Below are 22,664 nucleotides of genomic sequence, written 5' to 3' on the forward strand. Positions count from 1 at the left end.
ATCATAGTTTTTTTTTTTTTTTTTTTTTTTTTTTTTTTTGAGACAAGATCTCTGTAATTCAGGCTGCTCTTGAACTCACTACATAGCCCAGACTGGTTTTGAATTCAGGGCAATCCTCCTGCCTCAGCCTCCCAAGTGCTCAGATTATAGGCATGCACCACGCTTGACCCTCAAAGTTAATCTTCACCTTAATCCACGGGTGAATATATTTTCCCAACGAGGACACAGAGGCTCAGAGACGCGCCCAACAACATGCAGCAAGGAAATGGTGACGCCAAGTACCACAATCCAGAGCCCATTCTTTGAACCAGGGGTCGGAGTTGGAAGAAACCTTCAAGATCCATTGTGAGCCAAGGGGAAGCCACAACCCAGAGAGACAAATGTGAGAAGTCAGAACTGGCCAGCAAATAGGCATCAAAGCTGAGCAGAGACAGACTCCAGCCACAAACGTGTTCATGCTATTCCAGCTCAGCTTTCGTTTTTCCTCCACCAGATTATAATCTCCAAAGCTTCTCTCTAAACCTCCTTCCTCTCTCCTTCTCTCACTCACAGTGCCCCACACTGTGCTCCAAGGGGAGGCCAAGCCATGCCTGCCGACTGCTGACTGACCCGCAGTTTCCTGCCACAGACCCTGCCCCGCTCAGTGAGTGTCTCCGGGAAGGTGGATCCTCTCCCTGGAGAACTCCTGGATGCTGGGTTATGGCGCAGACTGAGCCCTTTGCGCGGCTCATGTAGACCCAGTTTCTGAAACCAGGAAGCTGGGGTGGCTCCTGGGATGCTGGGCAGACCTACTGTGTATGTGCCAGGGACCCTAGTGAAGTTGCAGGGTGGGGGGAGCCCGAAGACGGTTCTAGTGTTTTAAGACACCGCAGCCTGAAAGAAGCAATTTAATTTTATCCTTACAAGTAAATGGGGGTCATTTGGAGGAATGCAAATGTATTCTGGGTTTTCTGGAGTGGTGGGCACCCTGAGCCCCTGTGCTATCTCTGGGGGTCTTGGAAAATGCCCTAAGGTAGACACGGCGTGTGGGCTCACTCGGCGGTGGCCATGGTGACACTGTGGGCCAACAGAGAAGCCAGGTCTCCCTCAGTGAGGGCAGCCATGGAGTGATTCTTGCCACACTTTCCCACGGCGGGGGCAGGTCTGGAGCATGAAACTCTGATGGCCTTTTCCGTTTGAAGCCCTTTGTGGAGGCCGTGCCACTTTGCTGGCAGCTCAGTGACTGCAGGCCAGCCTTCTTTCTCTTCCTTGTTTCTTAAATCTCCTCAATCTCCTCAAACAGACCTTTTCTGCTTACAAGGCTGCCGTCAGGCTGTGGCTTTGCACCATGAGGGCCTTACCGGGCCAGGAAGGGGGAGTCAGCAGCCACGATCACCAGCATCTGCAGGGAGCTAGGGTGGGCTACAGCCCTGAGGTCCCCGTGGACGCTGCACTTCCAGGGGCACTGGGCGGGAGGTGTTTGGGGAGGCAGCGGGACAGTGGGCAAAGCTTGGATGGACTGGGCTAGCGGCTGGAATTACAGCCTGCTGACTGCTCTCCAGTGGTGCGGCTTCCAGAAGTCCCAGAGCCTCTGTAAGCTGCCTTTTCTTCCTCTGTCAATGAGGGCAAAGAGCCTGGAGGGACCGGGGCGAGGATTAGCGATGAAGCATTTTACCAGCTAGTGCGTGACAGAGGCTAAGGACTGAACGGTGCCTCTGAAATTCCAGTGGGACAGTGTCTGGAGGTGAGGCCTTTGGGGTGAGGGTAAGGGCAGGGTCCTCACGATGGGATTATGAGAAGACATCCCGTCTCTGTCTGCCATGTGTGGACACAGCCAGAAGGCCGCTGCCTGCAGCCCAGGGAGGGGAGCTGGCCCCACAGTCTCAGGCTCCAGCCTACACACCTGAGAGAACACTCTTCTGCTGCCCAAGCCACCCAGCCTGTGGCATTCTGTTGTGGCAGGCTGAGCAGCAGGTGTACGGGATGGCTGTGACTATTGTTGTTATTGTTGTGTGTGGACTACAATTGCATAGGTTTTGTCCAGTGGACCACGGACGAGGGTCCTGAGGCTATGTTATGTATTCATTCTAGGCCTACCCTACGGGCCTATCCTGTCTCCAAGCCTAGGCTAGGAACTTCATCTGCATAAATGTTTTTGTGTGGGTGTGAGATAGTGGAGATTGAACTCAGGGCTTTGGGGCTGAGATATATCCCCAGCCTTTTTAATGTCTTAAAATTTTGAGACAGTACCTCCCTAAGTTCTTGTCAGGACTTGAACTTGCAATCCCTTTGTCTCAGCCTCCCAAGCGCTGGCGCGGATGCTTATTGAATGGATGGAGAAACTGCAGAAGAAGGGGACAGAAACTCAAATACTTTATTCTCTCAGATGAGCTGAAGGACATTTCCATGTGGTTTAAGAAGTGGTCCCAGGGGCAGATCGGGGACCACCTGGACCAATGGCTAACTCGCCTTGAGGTGCTGAGTGCTGTCTTTGGAGGACACCATCACCTTCACCCTCTGTGCAGTCAAGTTCAAAAAGAAGCTGCTTCTGAGAGCCACCATTTCCACGGACACACTCAGCTCCTTCAAAATGAATCCGTTTTCATTTGTCCTAAAAAAAATTGCTCTTTTTCCCAAGAAAGACCAGAATATAATGAAGGAAGAAAAACAGCACTTTCCCAAGGTGGGCTTTATTCTGAAGCCCAGATCAGGGACAAAGAAACATTCTTTGGTAATGACATAATCTGATTGTGAGGCTTAATTAAGCTGAGGGATGACCTGGAATGTTTAATTTTAAGATTTTAAAAAGAAAAGCAGGGTCCCTCCCACCCGATCTCCCAAGGCCACCTCCCTTGTCCATCAGGCTTGCAGCCCTCAGTTCCATCCTGGGAGCCTCAGGGCAGGGGGCCCCAGATGTGTGCATCACTACGCTTCCCAAACACCCTTCCCTGAGCTCCGGGAGAGCCAGGCAGCGAGGCAGCAGAGGTGGGTTTAATATAATGCACAGGCATTGCATTCCGCAAAGTAGGAAATGGTGCCTGGCCTCAGGGAAGTCTGGGAAGGGCCTCTTTCCAGATCACCGCACCTCTGAGAGGCCCTCATCCTGTTCACACCGCCTGACCCCTCTGCCTGGGCAACTTTCCTCTCCTCACTCCCATGGTCCCTGGGAGATTTTAGACAACCCTGATTCCAGGCCCTGGAGGCAGCACCCACGGCAGGTTAGACTCCCGGGGACCCCCATCCCCACCCTGGCACAGCAAATGATGCGCTCCAGCCCTTGTAACATCCACATGATACTAGGGGACTGCGGAGGGGCTCCCTGGGCAGAACCTACCCAGTGTGGAGAATATGGGCAAAACTCCAGGACAGGACAGGCCAGGCCATGTGCTGGGCCCGCCTCTGGGGGCCCTTGGGAGGCTGTGGTTGATGGCGGAGTTCTCAAAATGCACCCCAGACATCCTAAGGGGAGGAGAGCAGGCTGCATGCCCAGGGACAAGTGTCAGGAGTACCAAACCTATGCTTTCATTAAAAGCATTTCTTTATGGCAAGGCCTAAATTGAAACAGGTCAATTTACAGGAAAAGATGAAATAAACAATTGTATGGGTAGAATGTGACAAAAATTGGGCCTGTGTGTGAAGTGGCCATCGTTTGGCTCGCAAGGCTATTGGGGAAAGGGTGGGAACTTCCTGAGAGAGCCAGTCGTGGCCTCGAGCCCAGCTGTGCTGCGGACTGACTGACTAGGCACCTTCTGGAACCCACGTGCTTGCTCACATTGCAGGAAGGTGATGTCTACTTTGTGGGTTAGGGTAAGAATTAAGTGTAATAGTGAATGTGTGTGTGGGTGGGGGGGGCTTACGTACATGGAGACAGTAATGTGCATTACCTCACAAGAGGGCCCCTGGGACTTCCAGTGGCAAAGAGTCTGCAGTATTGGTGCCTATGGCCTGGGTAGCGGTGGGTGACATCTTGGCATTGAGCAGAGCAGAGTGAGAAGAGCGAGAACAGTGATTACCCCTCCACCAAGAGTAACAGACAAGCATGTGGAGGGAGATCTTTGCTGACCATCTACCTTATGATTCTCCCTCCGGAAAGGATCTTGGAGGAATCAGGCAGTGCCAGTGGCTCCCAAAGAACGGGGAGTGATAGTTAGGGCAGTATTACCTTGTGACTGTTATTATCACTGATCCCTGGAGTCAGTCACTCATCAAACAGTCGCTGATCACCTTAGGGCTGATCTCATGAGTAGGGGCCACAGTCTGGTGGGAGAGCTGGACACACCCCAGGCAGTGAGTCCACTGTCATGGCGGCTTAACAGGGGAAGCAGAGGGCATTCTGGGAACACAGGTTAATTCATCAGGCCTGGGTTACTCTAGGAAACATGCCTAAATCCTTGGACTGTCCTACACAACAAGGCTGGGGATTTGGGCCACACCAGTTATGTGAGCAATGAGATTTATGGTGGGGGGCTGTGGCCCTTGCCAGATAATTTAACCTCTTGGACAGGAGGCTGGATAATGAGTAGCCAAGTTAGTTCACATAAGCACTCAATTCCTATGTGACTGAGCCCCACTAAAGAAATCCTCAGCACAAGGAGTAGTTTCTATGAGTTGTCACGGGTCACTGCTGACAGAATTAAACTCTGACTATAAGACTCTCCTGGAAAAAGGATACCTGCAAACTTGCATTTGGTCTCCCCTGGAGTCTGCTCTGTGCACCCTTTTCCTTGGTTCACTTTCATTTCTATCTTGTCCCCTGCAGTAAGTGGTAGCTGTGACTGTGATCACTGTCCTGAGTTCTGTCAGTCCTTTCAGTGAATCACAAAGAGTACCTGAAAGTTGAGTGTGGTGGTATCCATCTGTAATCCCAGTAGTATGGAAGGCTGAGACAGGAAGATTGCAAGATTGAGGAGAGCCTGGGCAACTTGGCAATTTAACGAGACCTGTCTCAAAAATCTTTAAAAAGGTTGGGAGGAGCCGGGGGTATTTCCCAGTTGGAAGGTCCTGCATTTAATCTCCAGTACAAAAATAAAAAGTAGGTGAGGGTGCTCTTGGGGACTCCAACGGTGGTGGTTAAGCTTGATTGGCTGGGGAGTCATCTAGGGAATTAGTAAAGCACACTTCTGGACACACGTGGGTGGGTCATGGAGACGTGACTTGGGGTACTATAGACAGTCCCTGTTCTCTTCCTCTCTGGCTGTTCCTCTCCCCTACTCTCTGGGCATCATGAACTAAGCAGCTTTGCTCTGCCAAGCCCTTCCACCATGATGTCTCTGCATGGACTCAGCCAACCACTGACTGAAACCGTGAGCCTCTTCTGAGTTCTGAGTGTTCGGTGATTTGTCCCGGCAAAGAAAGGCTGACTAAGGCAGCCGGTCATGAGGGCAGAGGAAGCAGTGCTACAGGGGTCAGAAGAGAGCTCATGAATAAACTGCAGAAAGAGTCGGGTTAGGGCCGAGCCTGGCAAGGGATGGAGGGGTGTGGAGGCTGTGGAGAAGAACGGGGTCTGGAATATTTATAAGTGGCACATGGCTATGTCTGCGAAGGTGCAGGAAGAGGGAGGGACGGGGAGAGAGAAGCCAGAGCAGAAGGAAGGGATCAGACCTCACAAGACCCCACATACCATGCATAAAGAAGTCCACCTCTCCAGAGAGTGCTGAGGTCTGCTGAAGGGCCCGAGCGGCACATCCATGTGTGTGCATCTGCCTGGGCCAGCGGGAAAGCGGGTGATTGACGGTGACGAGGCTGCCATAGGAAGAGGCCATTAGTTGCCAAGAGCCTGAACCAAGGAGGCTAGGTGGGAGCCAAGCGAGAAGGGGCCCATTTGGAGGACCCCAAGTGGCATGCTCACAGGGATCTGGTGAAGGACCAAATATGGGACAGAAAGAGTAAGGTTTGCAGATATGGGGACCTTGGTGGACGATGATGCTGTTGACAAAGACAAAATGTGTTAGGGAGAAAAACTAGGTTTTGGGGTGATGGGTTCAAATCCAGACTCCGTGCTCCTTTGCTGTAGCTCCTGTACACAAGAAGGGGAAGAGGTGGGGGTTAAGTCGAACAGTTTCCCTATAAGCCATACATACAGAAGCAGCACAGAGCACTTGAGCTGGCAGGATTTATGCCCATGACCTAAGATTTATACCTAAGAGCCTCAGGGATTAGTTGAGTAGCCACATGGTAAGAACGCTCTCACTGTGGAAGAGGGGAGAACAAATCTGGGAGGACAAACATAGTCTTCCATACATGCACCAAGAGAAGAGGTGGAGGTGGAGGAAAGAGCCAAGTTAGAAACATGGACTTAGAGGAGGGAATGAGGTTGCTCCAGGAGTTTGACAGGTGAAGAGGGAAGGAATAACCGCAGAACCCTGGGGTGCTGTAGTCTGAGATTTAAAGGATTCTGAATGGAAGCAAAGTCCAAAAGGGGTTGAGAAAGAGAAGCCAGAGAAGTAGAGGAAACCAAGAGGGGAGTGTTGGGGTGGAGAACAGAGGACCCCTCCAGAGGCAAGAGCGCCCAGTAAGGTCAGCTGCAACAGAGATGAAGACTGAAGTATCCATTGGTCTTAACAGTTGGCAGGTAATAAAGCAAGGCCAACTGCCATAGTTGAGGGGAAGAGGAGGGCCAGGAAGGGTAGAGAGCAAGTGCAGATCATTCTTATGAAGTGCTTAGCTTGGGAAGAAAGTCGGAGAATGGAGCAGAAAGCTAGAGGGTGATGTAGGTTGGAGGAGGGCTCATCTGCAGTCTTAAGAGTGGTATGATTTCAGTGTGTTATATGTTCAAGCAAGATTCTAGGGGAGGGGATGGGAAGAATCAGATGGAAGGGCTGGAGTCAGACAGGAAGAGGAGGCCTTCCTCTTGCACCAGGATGGTAAGGATGGAGCACAAGGCGAGTCATGGAGCAAACTTGTATGCGGAAGGTCGGGGGACTAGGAGCTGAGTCACCTTTGAAAGGCTTCTGCTTCCTTGGTGACCTGGGAGGGGTGTCAGCTTCTGAGAGTAAGAAGGTAGGAGTTTGAGGGTGCAGGGTGAAGGTTGGGGTAAGAGCCGGGAAGGGGCATTGAGAGTTACTGCTGGGAAGCAGTGGACCACGGTCTGGTGTATATCTCTGGGCACTGTGTTAGTTTTCTGTTCCTGTTGGAACAAACTGCCATGATCTTACTGCCTAAAACAGGGTAAATTTATTATTTTACACTTCAGAGGTCAGATGTCTCACCAGGCTAAAGTCAAGGTGTTGGCAACTCCAGACGCATTCAGCCACCTCATCTTCGACAAAGGAGCCAAACACCCTCACTGGAGGAAAGACGGCCTCTTTAATAACTGGTGCTGGAAAAACTGGGTTTCAACCTTCCACAGATTAAAACTAGACTCGTTATCATTCACCATGCACTAAACTAAAATCGAAGTGGATGAAAAAATCTAAATATTAAAACAGAAACACTAAACTTGCTAGAAGATAGGCTAGGTAGAACTCTTGAAGACATTGGTGTAGGAAAAGACTTTATGAACAAAACCTCAATAGCATGGAACTAGCACAAAGAATCAACAACTGGGATCTCATCCTATTAAAAACTTCTGCACTGCAAGAGAAACCAACAACAAAGCTAAGAGACAACCTACAATGTGGATAAGAATTTTTAGCAGCTGTTCCTCAAAGGTCTATTATCTAGAATATATAAAGAACTAAAAAAAATCAGGCCCTCCAAATATAAAGACCAATTAAAAAATGGGTGTCTGTAATGAACAGACATTTCTTAGACAACGAAGTAAAAACAGCAAATAAACATATGAAAAAAATTTTCAACATCACTGGTCATTCAAGAGATGCAGATGAAAACAACACTGAGATTCCATCTCATCCCAGAAACAATGGCTGCTATCAAGAAATCAACCAATAACAAGGAACCCTTCTTCATTGCTGGCGAGAGTGCAGACTAGTGCAACCACTGTGGAAATCAATATGAAGATACCTTGAACAACTAGGATTAGAGGTTCCATTTGACTCAGCTGTCCCTCTGCTGGGTATCTTTCCAAAAGAATTAAAAGAATTATATCACAGCGACATACGCTCACCTATGTTTATAGAGGCAGTTGGCAACAACTAAAACTTGGAAACAGCCCAACTGCCCATCAAGTGGAGACTGGATAAAGAAGATTAAAAAAAATAAAAGCCATAAAGAATGAGAAACTAGAGTCCTTTATAGCTAAATGGTTGCACATTGAGGCCATACTCTTAAGTGAAATAAATAGGACACACATGTATAAATACCAAATAGTTCCTCTGATGTGAGAAACTGAAAGTGTGAATAAGAATCAGAATGTATAATAGATAATGTGAAACAGGAAGAAAAGGTCTAAAGGGGAAGAGGAAGCGGGAGGAGTAGGGGAAAGGAAAGAAGGGAAAGGAAAAAGTAAGAGAAAGGGAAAAAACTGCAGACAAAGACTTTGTAAATAGGGAAGGGTGGAGGAATTGAGGTGGGTGCAGAGGAATGGGGGAGAAATAAGAACCAAGATACGTCATGTAAAGGTACAAGATTCCGATGATGAATACTATCATATCGGCTACCTAAAATGTACCAATAAAAATTAATGAATAAAAAAAACAAGGTGTCAGGTCCACTGTGTTCCTTTTGGAGGCTTGAGGGGAGACTCTTCCCCTGGCATTTCCACCCTCTGGTGGCTTCCCCTGGCTCATGGTCCCTCCCATCTCCAAAGCCAGCAATGCCGTTCCCCAGCCTCTGCTCTGGCCATCTCATCTCCTCTGACTCTTGTGCCTGGCTCTCTCTTTTCTTTACAAGGATCTTGGTAATTACACTGTGTCCACCTAGAGAGCCCAGGAGAATCTCCCTATCTCACAATATTAATTTTTTAAAAAATTTTGGTAGCGGGGATCGAACTCGTGTCCTTGCACTTGCAAGGCAGGCCACCGAACCGCTGAGCTAAATCCCTGGCCCTCACAACAATTAATTTTAACTGACACATAAATACCAAAGTTTTTGATTTAACTGTAGCCTCAAAGCCCCTTTTTCCACACAAGGTGACAGAGCCAGGTTCCAGGGGCAGGATGTGGACTTCCCAGGAGGCTGTCGCTTGTCTTTGCTAATTGTGTGGTTCTTCTGACGTCATCCTGCAGCTTGGCTGTGGGGAGGAGCGGTGGAAGGTGACCCTGAAGGAGGGCTGAGGCTGGTCCGCTGGGGAAAAGCCAGGAGGAACAGAGGCCTAGCGAACTGGAGTGCCCGTGATGCAGGGTGAAGAGATGCCTCTCCGCGGTCTGGGGAGTGCAGCTGGCCCTGCAGATACAAGGAGAGAGAGAGAGGAGAGAGGTCAGGACACGGAGGCTTGACGAGGGTGTGGACCGGGCACAGAGGTGGGAAGGATGGGAGCAATGTGGAGCATGGGAAGCTGGAATGAGAGAGCCAGACAACGGCCTTCGAGATGATGCAGGGGACAGGCAGGAACGGGGCAAGGCCCAGGTTGGAGAGGAAGGAAGAGGAGGTGACGAGGCCAGAGAGCTGAGGCCAGGAAGTCGACGGAGCGGTCGGCTGTGTGGGTGCTGATGTGATTTCGCACGATGTGGCAGGACTTGGGACAAAGAGGAGACACCAGAGGTGTCACCTTGGACAAACACGAGGGAGTGGCCAAGAAGAAGCTGGAGGATGACAGTAGAAGTGGCTTACAGGACGGTTCACCGAGGCCCTCCCGCAAGGCTTCTACCCCGAGGCTGGAGGAGGGATGGCTGGGAGGGGCGCTCCCCGAGTTCATGACTGTCTCCCGTCAGAATTCTATGCCTGAGATTGTGCCAGCGGTTTTGCTGGCAGTTGCGTGCTTAAGAAGATCTGTCTCGGGCATTCCGGGCCAGCCTTCTGCAGGATGCCGAGCTTCCCCAGCCTCGCTGCTCCCTTGCCCGCCGTGGAACTCTGGAACTGGGGATGGGGCCGGGCAGCCGGGGTGCTGCACTGGGAATCTGCGTAGGAAGCTCTGCAGAGCAGACAGCTTTCTCCGGGGAAGCCTGAGGGGAGAAGCGTCCGGAGGGAAGAGGGTGTGGGATCATTCGTCCCAGGAGGCAGGGAGAGGCGTCAGCAAAGAGAAGCACAGACGTGGGGAGTCCCAGACGGGAGGTGCGGATGGAGGGTGGAAGGAAGGGTCCGCAGGTGGAGAAGGAGCCGAGTCAGCAGAGGGTGCAGGCGAGGGCAGGGATGGGGCAGACGGCACGGACGACCATTCCTGCTCTGGACTTGCTTTCCAGGGCACTGTCAGGCCCCACGCAGAGCTGGAGTTGCTTCCCCTCCCCTGGAACCAAGTACGCTGTCCACTACCTAGGCCTGGAAGGACAGTGAGAAGGAGGCTCGGTGGCTCCCGTGAGCCACACGTTTCGCCCGTTCTCCGGACACTTGCCCTTGGACTCGGGCCACTCAGAGAGGCTGCGGGTAGGCATTTGTTTGTCAGCCTCTGCCACCAGATGTGTGAATCCTCGAGTCTCCAGAGGACTCTAGCCCAGTGCTGAAGTCCCCGACTGGGAGCAGAGGAAAAGCATCCTGGCCCTGTGTAGAGCAGAGACAACACTCTCTGAGAATGCTTCATGGTTGTTTAATGCTATGAGGTTTGGGAGTAATTTGTTACACAGTGCTACTGACTGATATACTAGGTGCCTGCGGGGCCTTATGTGGCGGGTAAGTCATGATCTGCTCGGATGAAGCATCTCAGCCTTCCTAGGGAAACCTGGTAGGAAGCTGCTTACTAGATACTGGGGAAGGAGAGGGGTAGTTGGGGCACGGCTGCCAGCCTCCCAGCCCTCCGGCCCTGGATGAGGACAAGTTCCTGACCAGGTCTGAAGGTGGAGCTTCTAGGATAAAGCTGGGCCAGAAGCTCTGAGTGAGGAATCATGAAATCTGAACCAAACGCTTCCTGAGCATCCTGGCACTGTGGCCATTCAGCTGTCACTTAAGATCTAGGGATAAGCAAATAAGCTGTGTCTAGCAATGGGACCCTGCTTAGGTAAATAGTGGCATCTCCACCATATGTAGTCACTGAAAACGATGCTCTCATTGAGGGCTGCATGTGCAGCTCAGTGGTAAAACTCACGTTTGGCACACACAAGGCCCTGGCTTTCACCCTCACTCAGCACTGAAACAAAATGTACATTTTGAGGGATATTTAAAGATGTAAGATGACTCGTGATGAGTAGAGCAGAGGTAGACTCTTAAGCCATAACCCCCTGACACCCCATGTTTGTGGGGATTGAAATGTTAATTGCACATATCTCTTGGGCTATAGGATTTTGGCTGAGATTATTTTCTTCTTTAACTTTCCTGTGTGTTTTGAATTTTTTAAAGGCAAACCGTATTCGTCTTAGGCTCAAGAAAGCATGGGTATATTATTATTTGTAAAATGAACCTGGCTATTAGAATTTAAATTGTGTGCTCTGGATGTCCCATGGGCATTACTGTGTTCCCTAGAATGCTTTTACGGAGACCAAGGTCAGAAAAGAGGCGTCCTCTCCCCTTCCCTGCAGGGACAAGGGCAAGGGTGTGAGCGGAGCAGCAGACTTCTGCTCCAGCAGGCTTCGGCACATCTGTTAAATGCTGCCAGTTTACTAATATCTCAACCAGGAGCCTCAGCCCATCTCCCCTGTGCATTCGAAGGTCCCTGAGCTGCCCTTCCTCCCCTCCCCTGCCTCTCACCTCTAGGGTGGCTGGTGGAGTGCTCCAGTGGGTTCTGTGTAGGGAGCTAAAGTTGCACAGCTGCTTCGGAGCTCCCTGTTCTCCCTCAGCCTCAGCTCAGGTGGTTTCACACTAGGGACTGAGGAAAAGGCCCTCTTGGTACAGCTGGGCACATGGGAGCTGGTTAGGACTGGGCTCTGGCAACCTGCATCACCTTTGTGATGCCAAGGCCACCCCAAGGGGGTGTCAGAGTTGCTGGGGCCTGCAAAGAAAGCAGCAATGGTGAAGTACCTTGGCCACCTGGCAGACTGGGGGACACAGAAGGTTCCCATAAATGGGCACCAGCAAGAGGAGGAACTGGCAATAGGAGGCCTCTCCTGGGTGTAGCCATGCAGGGGGATGCTGGGATTCTCCCAAACGAAAGAGCAATGGGCACAGGAAACCCACAGAGCCTCGCCTCCAAGGGCTGTTCTAGAGCAATCCATCATGCAAAACGTCTTGAGGGCCATCAGCACTCTTGAACATTCACTCTGATGCCGGTCATCGAGCTGGGGTATCTTTGTTTTCTCGTTGAAGGAGTTGGCACCACAGCTCCCAGGATGCAGGAAAAGGAGGACTCCAGGAGCAGCCCATTCCTGTGTTGAGTTGGGCCAGGCTTCTGGGCTGCTGAATTCTATCATCCTTCTGCCCCTAAGCCCACGGACAAAGCTTTGAGAGGTATCTGTGCCCTCCGCTCTAATTGGCCATTTTTCTGTTTTCTTCCTCAACCTCCAAATTCTATTTCTGAAACTGATAGGTCAAAAGTGAAGGGGGGGAAAAAGGCAGAAGTCTAAACACATCGAGGGGAAAGGAATTCTAGGAATAAATCAAGGTGTTTTCCTAAGAGGCCCCCAGTCTAGGTGCCAGTGCCAAACACCTGCTGTGCTCTTGCTTTATGACCTCCTCCTTTCTTGTTTTCTCTCACTGTGGCATCAGGCTGGTGTGCACTCTCAGCCTCAGCATTATCAGTGCTGGCGGCAGATCATTTTGTGGGGGTGGGGTGAGAGCCGATCTGTGCTTCACAGGGTATTTAGCAGCCTCCTCAGCCCCTACCCAGTAAACCCAATTGCATTGTCTTCAAGTTATGACAACTGAAATGTCTCCAGATGTAGGAGACACAAATGTCCCCTTGACTTAGCAGTATCTACCTTTTCATGGTTGCTTTCCCCAAAGGTGCTGCCTTTCTTTTATTCTTCCTTCCATTTCCTCTCTCTCCAACCATGCATCTTCCCCCTACCCTATGAATCTTCATGATGAGCAGATCCACTGACGTAAGAGACCTGCTGGTCCTGCTGGTCACAATGTCCAGTGATGTTGTGTTCTTGTTCAGTCACGGTTGCTCCCCCAACCTGGGACGAAGGTACCCTGGACTCACTTCACAATGGGGCATCTGGAGCAGAGACAAGGTCAGACATCACGTTGGAGCTGAAGGGTGTATGGAAAGATACCCACCAAGGGCTGAGACTGAGCACCACTCCCCCAAACTATTTTTGTCCTCCTGGCCGGACTACATTTCCCATCTCCCCTTGCTTTCAGATATAGTCACATGATTAGATTCTGTCTAATGGCATGTGCACAGGCAAAATCACAACTTGATGATCTCTTAAAATCTCCCAGTAGATCTCTACCCACAAGATAATTTATTTTTGCTGTCCTTATATGCCCACTAGATGTCCATGCTCAGGGCAACTTCCACAGTAGGGAACTCTGAATCTGCATGGCCATGGGGAGCAGGAACTGCTTCCCCGCCCTGCTGAGTGGGTATCATGAATGAGAAATGAACGTCTAATGTGATAAGCCATTACATACTTGCTGGTTATGGAGTTAGCCTGTGAGTGAAGGGTAAAAGGGGGTTGTGACTAGTATTTTCATTAGGAGCTGGAACACTGGTTTCCATGTGGGTTCTTACAGACCTAACTCTGGAAGATACAGAGACAGATTTTTAGCTGAAGGAAACATGTGATCATGAGACTGTGGGGTGGTGGTCAGGCCCTGCATGCAGACTGGAATGGGAGTCTACCCAGGATGGCTGTGAGGCTTTTGCTGAGCAAGAGTTTCTTCAGGGGTAAGAATAAACAGGGGACACGGAAGTTCTGGCATGAGGAGGCAACTCCAGGCAGCTTTGGCTCCACGCTGGCCGCGCAGTCAGCCTCCAGGTTGGCCAGGGGCTGTTGGTGGGACCTGACAGAGGTCTGTCCTGGCCTTGAGACCTGGTGGCTCAGCACATATGCATGTGAACATTCATTTCCCAGCTGCCCTTCTTAGGCAGGAAGAAAGAGGGTTAAAAAGCCAGAGCAGAAAGTTCAGAGAAGCAGAGGATGCCATAGGCACGAGTGTGAGGGTGTAGGGACACAGAGGCACTGCCTCCCTGGTCACCACCCTTCTCTGGGACCAGAGTGCAAAGGCCTGCATGGGAGCAAAGTCCTCAAAGAAGGCTCAAAAGTTTGGTTCTCTTGGTTCTGGGAGGGGCACTGAAGCCTGTAGTTCTCAGGAAGACTCACAGTCTTATTCCTTAAAGGGGAAGGTGGAATTGGATCAATTGGATCCCCTGAGTCACAGCATGGGAAGAACAGAGAGTCTCTGACTATCTCTCCTTCCTCAGTCCTGAGGAGAAGGCTGATGTCCAGTCAGGGCCCACCCCCAAGGTGGGCCCACCCTGGCAGCTGACAGTAGTTGTCCAGGAGTGCCTAGGTCAACGCGGCCACTCTGAGCCCTGTCTATCCCTTACCTCGCTCCTCCCTATTCCAGGGGACAGTAGTGGTCAGCTGCTCTGCTTGGGATTGGATGGCTTGGCCCTGTAATGGCAGAAGGAAGCCCAAGACACTGCTCATAGTTTGGTTTTGGGGCTCCTCTACTTCTTCATTGCAGAATTTCTCAGGAAAGGAGGCTGGTGAGTAGACTTCCTCAAAACCCCACTAGGTAACCTAGCATCTCCATGGCTTGACTTAGTCTGGCCATCTCCACCACAAGTTCTGAGGACAAAACTGGCTTGCTCTGTTGCCTGGATGCCTACACCACACCATGAGGTTGCCTGTCTTCTGGGAAATCACCTTGATGGTATCATCCAGAAGTCTAAGATTAGCTAGAGTCCTGGGGGAGGTGACCAGGGACCAAGATTCAACTCAGAGAAATCGGCCTTGGCCAGATACTGTCCACCCCAACCCTCAGCCTCCAACTTCTCTTGGAGGGTCTGGTGTCCCCTACAGCCGGGACACCAAGTGCCCGCAAAGAGAACTCAAGCGGGGTTCTTTTCCCATCTCCCTACATCAAGAGGGGAACATTTTAAAAATTTTTTTATTTAATAAAAAAAAAAAAAAAAGACAGAACTAATCCCAAACCAATAGTGGGTACAGGATCACAGGTGCTTAACTGGCACACAGTGGGGAGGGAGGTGGGAAGAGGGTTCAGGCCACACATCTCCCAGAAGGGTGCCAGGTCTGAGACTGGCCACAGCAGGGAGCCAGCTCTGTCCCTCTGCCTGGCAGGCCTGGCTGGAGGAAGGGCGAGCCAGAGACCAGGGTCCCTGAACCAGGACGGCAGTGGGGAGAAAGGCTGTGAAGGCTGGAGCGACTGAGGTTGTTTTGCTCCCTTCCTTCTGTCCCTCTTCGTTGTATTTCCCCTTTCTTTCTACTCTTTCTTGGACCCAGAGTGGGCCCTGCGTTCTCCATTTGGGACAGGGCAAGAGGTAGGATTCATTGGAGCACAGCTTTCTTTAAGGAACCACAGTAAACGTCTGGGGCAGCTTGGGTGCAAGGAATAGCCAGGCTGCCTTGCTTTTGGAAGAGAGAGAAGACAAGTCCTCGGGCCTTGCTGGACGGTGGATCTTTCTTCAGCCTGGTAAGAAAGAAACCAGTGCGGTGGTGGAGGTGTGGAGGAAAGGCCAGGGTGGCGGGGAGGCAGGCCAGGGGTGGCCTGCAGCGGGGACAGGCCACAAGCCCAGACGCTGCGGTGCTCACTCTTACGCATGCGCAGACACATCACCGTCGGGAGCCAACTCCACCAGGAGGAGAGAGCAACCACGAAGGAGCCCTGGACGCCTCGCATCTCAGCTCATCGGCACACAGGGGCAATTGGCTGGAGATGTGACACGAGATGTCCTTTCCTGCGTGTGAAGGGCGAGCAGGGAAGGACGAAGGTCAGGCCGCACAGACTGGGTTCTGAACTCCTAGGGCTGGGTCGGCCCAGGGGCTTGGTGAGCAGATGGCTGAGGTAAGAATTTGCTCATCATGTCTAAGTGCGACACCTACCAGGATCACAGATGACTGTTCAGGATTGGTTAAGAAGTCTCAAAAAGTAAGAAACGATTTCTCTTTAGAAAGCACATGTTTTATAGAAAAGAAGCTAAGTTCCATGTTTCAGAGTTCTTCCGAACCCGGGCACACTTTCATGTTCTCTGCTTGTTTCAGAAAGGGGAAAATGGCTGGAAAACAGCAAAACATAGAGCCTACTTGCTCAGTTTTGAACAGTGTAGAGGTCCCTCTCCCCTAAGGATGAAGGAAAGCTCAGCTTGGCCTATTCAGTCAGACTTCCTCCTCTGCGTCTTTGCTGGTGGTGGCAGACTAGATTGCAATTACAGGAGTTGGGGGACATGATGCTGCTACTTTTTAAGAAAAAGAAATGAACACAATTTGTTTTCCTGGTGTTGATTTGAGATGGGTCGGGATACATAACTACCCAGGAAATGGATGCGTGTTCTGTTTTGTTTTTTGGTTTGTTTTCTCTTGAGTCTTCCTTTCTTGCACAGAGGTTCAGGCTTCTGTTGCCAAATGCCAGTTGGGGGCCTGGGAGTCTGCCTCCACCTCCTCCCGTGCTCCCGCAGGGACAGAACTGCTCTTCAGGCCAGTGGGGAAGGACACTGCAGGAGGGCGTGAAGCCACCTTTCCTCTAACCGGTGGAGTCCTCCAGACACTCAGGTTTGGTGTGTCCTGCCCATTCTGAGTGAGGCAGAAACTTGCAGAAGCAGACAGGAAAGCCATCCACAGCCCCAGTCTTTCCTCAGCACCTCCACGGGCCTCAGTCTCCTCAGGTGAGGGAAGCAGCCTCAGGAAAGCACAAAGCCAAAGCACCAGTTGGCTGCAGAGTTTCTCTTCAGGATGATTATTTCTCACCAACAGTCCCCTGCCGGCGTACCAGAGAGAGAGAGAGAGAAAGGGGAGAGGAGGGAATGAGTTTTGCCATCCTCATTTCTGCTCTAAGACACAGGAACTTCTGGTTCAAAAGCAGCCAAAAAGTGTCCAGAAGCCCCTTGTGCCCAGAGTGGCCTTTGGTGGCCCAGTGTCCAGCAGAGAGCAAAGACCTCAAAATCCCATTCTTCTGGTAAGATTTGTTTCCAGCAGGAGATAATGGCTCAATTTAGTTTTCCCTCGCAGCCTCAGGAAAGCTCTTGGACCTCCCGGAGGTTTTGGAAACCCCAGGGGTGCCAAGCACTGTTTTTTTTTATGGGGGCGGTAAAGTCAGCCTTCCGTTTCTCTGGCAGCCCCTGTTTCAGGCTCCTGGCTTCCTTCCCTCTAAGCCAGCCCATGACACTGTCTGTAGAGGAGGAAGGGTTACATTTGGCTTCAGTTCATCGTCCATGTGTCCTAAAGACCACGTGCCCTCCTGCGTGACACAAACAGCTGTGCTGGGGGAGGCCAGCGCTGAGAGGAGAGCAGGCAGCTCACACGGGGGTGGTCCGCCGGTTCAGCATGCTCACGTGGAAGCCTTCCTTCAGGTCCGGCTGGAAGAAGTCATGTACCTGGAGGAAGCCGGCCTCCTGGTCCGGGCTGTAGCTGGCTGCCGTGGTCACCTTGAGTGGCTCCCTGGACAGCGTGTACATGGACAGCTCCCCCATGGGGATGGCCCCGGCGATCTTCAGGCCCACGGGGGACGCGTCCCTGGAGGGTGAGGCCTCAGTGGACCTCGAGCTAGACCTGGAGCGCCGTCGTCGGTATCTGTAGCTCGGCATCCTGGCGTAAGGAGAAGAGGAAGAAGCCTTAAGGAACTCCCGTTTGGTCTTAAACCTCAACTCTTTATTTTTCTCAATGTAAATGTTTACAGCCAGGACGCCCACGGTCTCTGCCACAATAAATGACAGGGCACCAAAGTAAAAGGACCAGCCATAGTTGTAGTGGTTCTTTTTGTCTTCGTCTCGCTTGTCACTGGGGTCACCTGTGTTGCTGGAAATGTAGACGATGATGCCTATGATGTTACTGAGGCCTGAAAGGAAGCAAAAGGAGGGGTTGGGGAGGAGGAGAGGCAGGGGTTAGACCCGAGGCTGGAGCAACAGGACGGGGAACAGGTGGCCAGAGGAGGGGCTGGTGGCCATTCCTTCCCTGCTGAGTACTTCTTGACCTTGGTACCTAATTTTCCTTCTAAGAACAGTTGTCCCTTGGTATCCACAGGACCCCCTTGCAGATACCAACATCTGCAGATGCTGCAGACCTTGCTATAAAATAGTGTGGTGTTTGTCGTCCCGTGCACTGTTAGGTATAAGAAATCAGGTACAATGTAAGTGCTGTGTAAATAGTTACACCGTTTCTTCTACTCAAAGGCCACTTGCTTCCATTCTGGGCCCTCACCCTGTCTGTACCATGCCAGCTTCTTCAGGTCTTGGCTGCCCTCGACTCCCTCAGGTACCTCCCTGAACCCCACCTTGGCCAGGCCCCCCATTACAGGCTCATAAGGCACCCAGCACCTGGCTTTGGTTGTACTTTGCACACTTGCTCTTTTGGGAGTGCAGAACTCGTGGCATTTAGTACATTCACAATGTGTGTAACCAGCACCTCTAAGTCCAAGACCCTTGGTCACTCCAGAAGGAAGCCTTGTTAGGCCGAGGACTCCCCAGGCCCCATACACCTGGATTTTTAAAGTTAATTACATGTGTCAATTTCAGTTGTCCCTCCCGCCAGGATGCACACGCCCTGGCTATGGGGACCGCGTGTGCATGGACTCCTCCGGGTCCCCAGCTCCTCTGCTGGCACTGGCTTGGGTGGGCAGCGGGCCTGGGTGGGTCGCTCACCTGCAGCCACAAAGAGGATGCCAGCACTGAGGACGATGTTGTTCTTGCGGCTGTAGATCCTCCCGGCGCCAATGCAGAGTCCTCCGAGCAGCAGTAGGATGGTGCTGAGGATGGGAAAGATGCTGGAGGCTCGCACAATGCCTGGGCCAGGGAAGGGACAGAGCAAAGAAGGCCGTGAGACCAGCGCCCTCCCGGGCCACAGCCAGGGACATCTCCCCGGAACTCTGCAGCTTGAGGTCCTCCCCCTGAGGCCGGGTGGGCCAAGGCAGCAAAAGCCCCAAGCCTGCAGTTTGCTCGGGCACCGAGTGGCTCAGAGCTACGACTGCCCACCTCTGGCTCAGTCTCTCCCTGGGCGTGGGTCATACTTCAGTCAACCGGGAGGGAGCAGAGTCCCACAGCGGCACTGGGGAGGCCACAGTGACAGCCGTGATCTCGGGCTGCACCAGATGCTTTTTACACCTCCCAGCCTGCTGAGGTCCGTCACCGACAGGCTCCGGGGCCTTGGTCGCAGGGGAAGCCAGACGGAGGCTGGGAGGCAAGGCTTCCCAGGTGAGACGGGGTGCAGACCTGCTCTGTGACGTGGTGGTGGTGCGGCTTCGGTTAAGCCACTTTCCAGAGTCACTTTCCCCACCTATGAGACGTGGTTTATAACAGCGTCTTCCCCGCCATCTGCAGGGGCTACATTCCAAGCCCCCCAGAACATGTCTGCAACCGTGGACAGTCCCGAGCCCTACATGCTGTGGTACCTCAGTGTACGAACTTAATTTGTTTTATGACTTCAGGGACGATGCCTGTGTTTGTGTTTGTGTGGGGAAGATAGCCATGGGTGTGTTTGTCCCCCAGTGAGTTTAGGAATGGAAGCAAGGTTTTGCTCAGTGCTTTTGGCTGAAAACCAAACTGTTTGCAAACAGAAGTGCTTGGGAACTGAGGCATTATTGTCTGCGTACTGTGTTTGGCTATGTGTACATATATAACGTTCACAAATTAGGTGAGGTAAGAGATTGGCAACAACCAATAATAACATAGAACGATTATGCAGATATAATAAAATTATTGAAAACATAGGGATCACTTATTCCTGGAACCCCCAGCTCTCACTCAGTCCTGGAAATTAAATAACTGAATCCAGGGCCTTCACGCTGAGCTTCATTCCCGGCCCTTTTTAAGTTTTGCGACAGGCTCTCGCTAAGTAGCCCAGACTCGGCTTGAACCTGCAGGTCTCCTGCCTTAGCTTCCCAGAGTGCTGGGATTATAGATGCGTCCCAACATCCCCAGATACCATTCCATATTTCTGAACTGCAGTTGGCTAAAACCTCAAAATGAAACCAAGAATGCGGTGGGGCAGTTCATTGTCACATTGTCGTTCCGATGTCCTGTGGTTGGTTTTGTGCATGTAAAGCCCCTCTTTGCACAGGGCCTGGCCATAGTATGTGCTTCCTAAATGATATGCCTTCTGCTCATCTTCTTCCTCTCTACCATCATCATCATCATCACCATGATCATCTTCATCCCTGGCAAGAGACGCGGATGGGGAGACTCGTGCCATGCATGAAGCCACAGAGGAGGCAGAGAGGCACAGTGAGAGGCCTGTGGACCGTGACGTCTAGCAGATACACACCCTGGTTCTGCCACTGACCAGCAAGGGATGCTGAGGCAGACAGATTCAGTGTCCTCTGGAATCCACTCTTTCGTACCCAGGAAATAGTAATAACACCAACTTCTAAGGGTGGATCCCCCACCCGCTTATGTGTGAAGGTTCTAATGCCCAGGAGCTGTGAACTTGATCTTACTGGAAAAAAAAAATCTTCCCATATGCAATTAAGGATGTCAAGAGGACAGCATGCTGGATGAGCCAGCGGGTCCCTGACTCTAGGAGGAAACAAAGCTCTTATGGGGGGGGGGTGGCAGTGCGGAGACAGAGGCAGGGAGTACAGTGATGTGGGCCAGGAAAAGCCAGTGCCACCAAGGAAAGAGCCCCCCCCCCGGAGCCTGCAGAGGGAACAGGGTCCTACTGACACCTTGATTTTGAGCTTGTGGCTGCCACAACGTAAGTGGTCAATTTCTGTTAAGTCACATAGTGTGTGATTATTGGCTACAGCAGCTATAGGAAATGAACGCCTACTCAGAGACTTACTGTGAGAAAACACTGAGCACACAGTAGGGCTTGAGGGTCCCCTCCCTTAGTGTGAGGCAGGAGGGACATGAGGAGTCCACAGCTCAGCCCGAGCGCCTTCCAGCCCTGGAGAAATCCGGCCACACAGGCCTTGGTGGTCTCAGTGGGGACATGGAGTCAGGGAGTGCAGGCAGATGCCCCTCCTGGGCCAGCTGACTGGCTTGGGGCCTCACAGCCTCTGAAGGCTGCATTTGTCTCCTGTTTGCACAGCCACCAGTGCGGGCCCTCTTCATAGATGAGGGATTGTCTGGGGCGTTAAATGAACCTCTTCTCTGTGCCACCACCTCCTCCCCAGTTCCTTTCTTTCCTCCTTGCAGCCGCAGGCGCTGGGAGTGGGCTTCCGATGTGCTTCTGAAATGTGCTTCTGAGCTGCTCTGGCTAGACGGCTGGGCCAGGACCCTTCCCCACCTGGTGCCCTCTTCCTGCAGACTGGTCAGGGCAGCCGGGGAGAATGGAGCCTACGGGCTCCGGGGTCACCCGAGGCCCAGGCCTGGCACAGAGCCACCATCCACCCTACTGCGCGTGCACCTGTGGTCAGGATGTGCAGATGGCAGTCGGGGTTGACATGGACACTGGTGCTGGTCGAGTGTCTCAAAGATGACGTGGCTGGCATCCAGCCCCTCTCTGGCTGGCCACGTCAAGCCCCGGTGATGGTGTGTGTCTCCCCAGAGGATGGACGCCACCTCGGACTCCCAGCAGCCTGAACACCCGCTCTCTGTGGCTCAGCACCGACACGATCCACTTAACTGGAAGTGCAGGACCCGGGAGGGGGGCGCCAGGCTCAGGGCAAAATGAGCTGGAAACCTCGGAGCCAGCAGGGCCCATGGAAGAGCTAGCAGGCAGGGTGTGCACGCCCCCAAATCCTAGGCTGAGGATGTACACACCAACGGGCACACTGCAAGAGCTCCGAGGCCTTCAGGAGCCCAGTGACAACGACAACCCAGGGTGCGAGCCTGGCTTCTCCGGAAGGCTTCAGAACGCGTGGCTCAGGGTTGGGTTCCTTCCGGAATTGTCTAAGACAAAATGTGAAGACACAACCTGGGCCTTCTGGAGTTCTACACCTGGACAGCCGAGCTGCCGCTGTAATAGGCTACCAGCAGGCACCTCTGCCACGGAACTTTCTCCACAGCCCTGCTCTCCGCCAGAACTCTTGTTGCCTTTGCTACTGTGACCAATGGGCTGAATATAGTGCCTGGTACACAGCAGGCCCACGAAGATAAACCCTCACCTTCTCCAAGTATCAGCCCCTTGTGAGATCTTTCTCCTGTGCTTCCTCCTGCTCTGGAGATCAACAACATGAACAGAGACCAGAAGGCTGGATACTGGGGACACGTGACCTGGAGAATGCAGGCCAGGTGGCTGTGGGGACTGTGACCTTGACCTGTCTCAGTGAGGTGTCCACCCCCTCTGCCTCTGAGCTCACCTGCTCTCTGAAGGGGAAAGATGGTCAGAGACAAAAGCAGAGCTCAGTTTTCAGGGCCAAATATCCCTTTCTCTGCAGCCACCGAGTGGAAAGACACCCCCGTTGGGACGTCAGCTCTGCCCACCTTCCCAACCTGCTGGAGACTGAATACTTGTTTTTGGTACCGGGGATAGAACTCAGGACCTTGCATTTGCAAGGCAGGGGGTGGAACCACTGAGCTAAATCACTGGCCCTGGAGACCAAAGACTTGAAAGCCAGTGACCCTGGCTTCTGTGGGCGTTCCTGGGCTTGGTGATGACCTTGGCTGTGTCCCAAAGAAGCCTGAACTGTTCATCACTGCTACCATCACTTTATTTGAGACAATCACTCTGTGGCCCTCCCAGCCCTTGGGTCCTCCCTGG

The 22,664-nt window shown here is 52.2% G+C and overlaps 1 protein-coding gene across 1 annotated transcript in view; it reads right to left on the bottom strand.

The window, feature by feature from the left end:
- Positions 1-14,947: 14,947 nt before the first annotated feature.
- The window catches only part of Cacng4 (calcium voltage-gated channel auxiliary subunit gamma 4), a 29,008-nt gene continuing 21,291 nt past the window's right edge, over positions 14,948-22,664 (bottom strand). Inside the window, exons 4-5 of the mRNA XM_033767412.1 lie at positions 18,668-18,808; positions 14,948-17,865 (exon numbers count right to left, since the gene is read on the bottom strand). Coding sequence (XP_033623303.1) covers positions 17,327-17,865; positions 18,668-18,808 — 680 coding nt within the window. The 3' untranslated portion in view covers positions 14,948-17,326. The remainder of the gene's footprint in view (positions 17,866-18,667; positions 18,809-22,664) is intronic.

Source organism: Fukomys damarensis, unplaced genomic scaffold (genome assembly GCF_012274545.1).
Source record: "Fukomys damarensis isolate Sample0158 unplaced genomic scaffold, DMR_v1.0_HiC HiC_scaffold_23, whole genome shotgun sequence".
Lineage (NCBI taxonomy): Eukaryota > Metazoa > Chordata > Mammalia > Rodentia > Bathyergidae > Fukomys > Fukomys damarensis.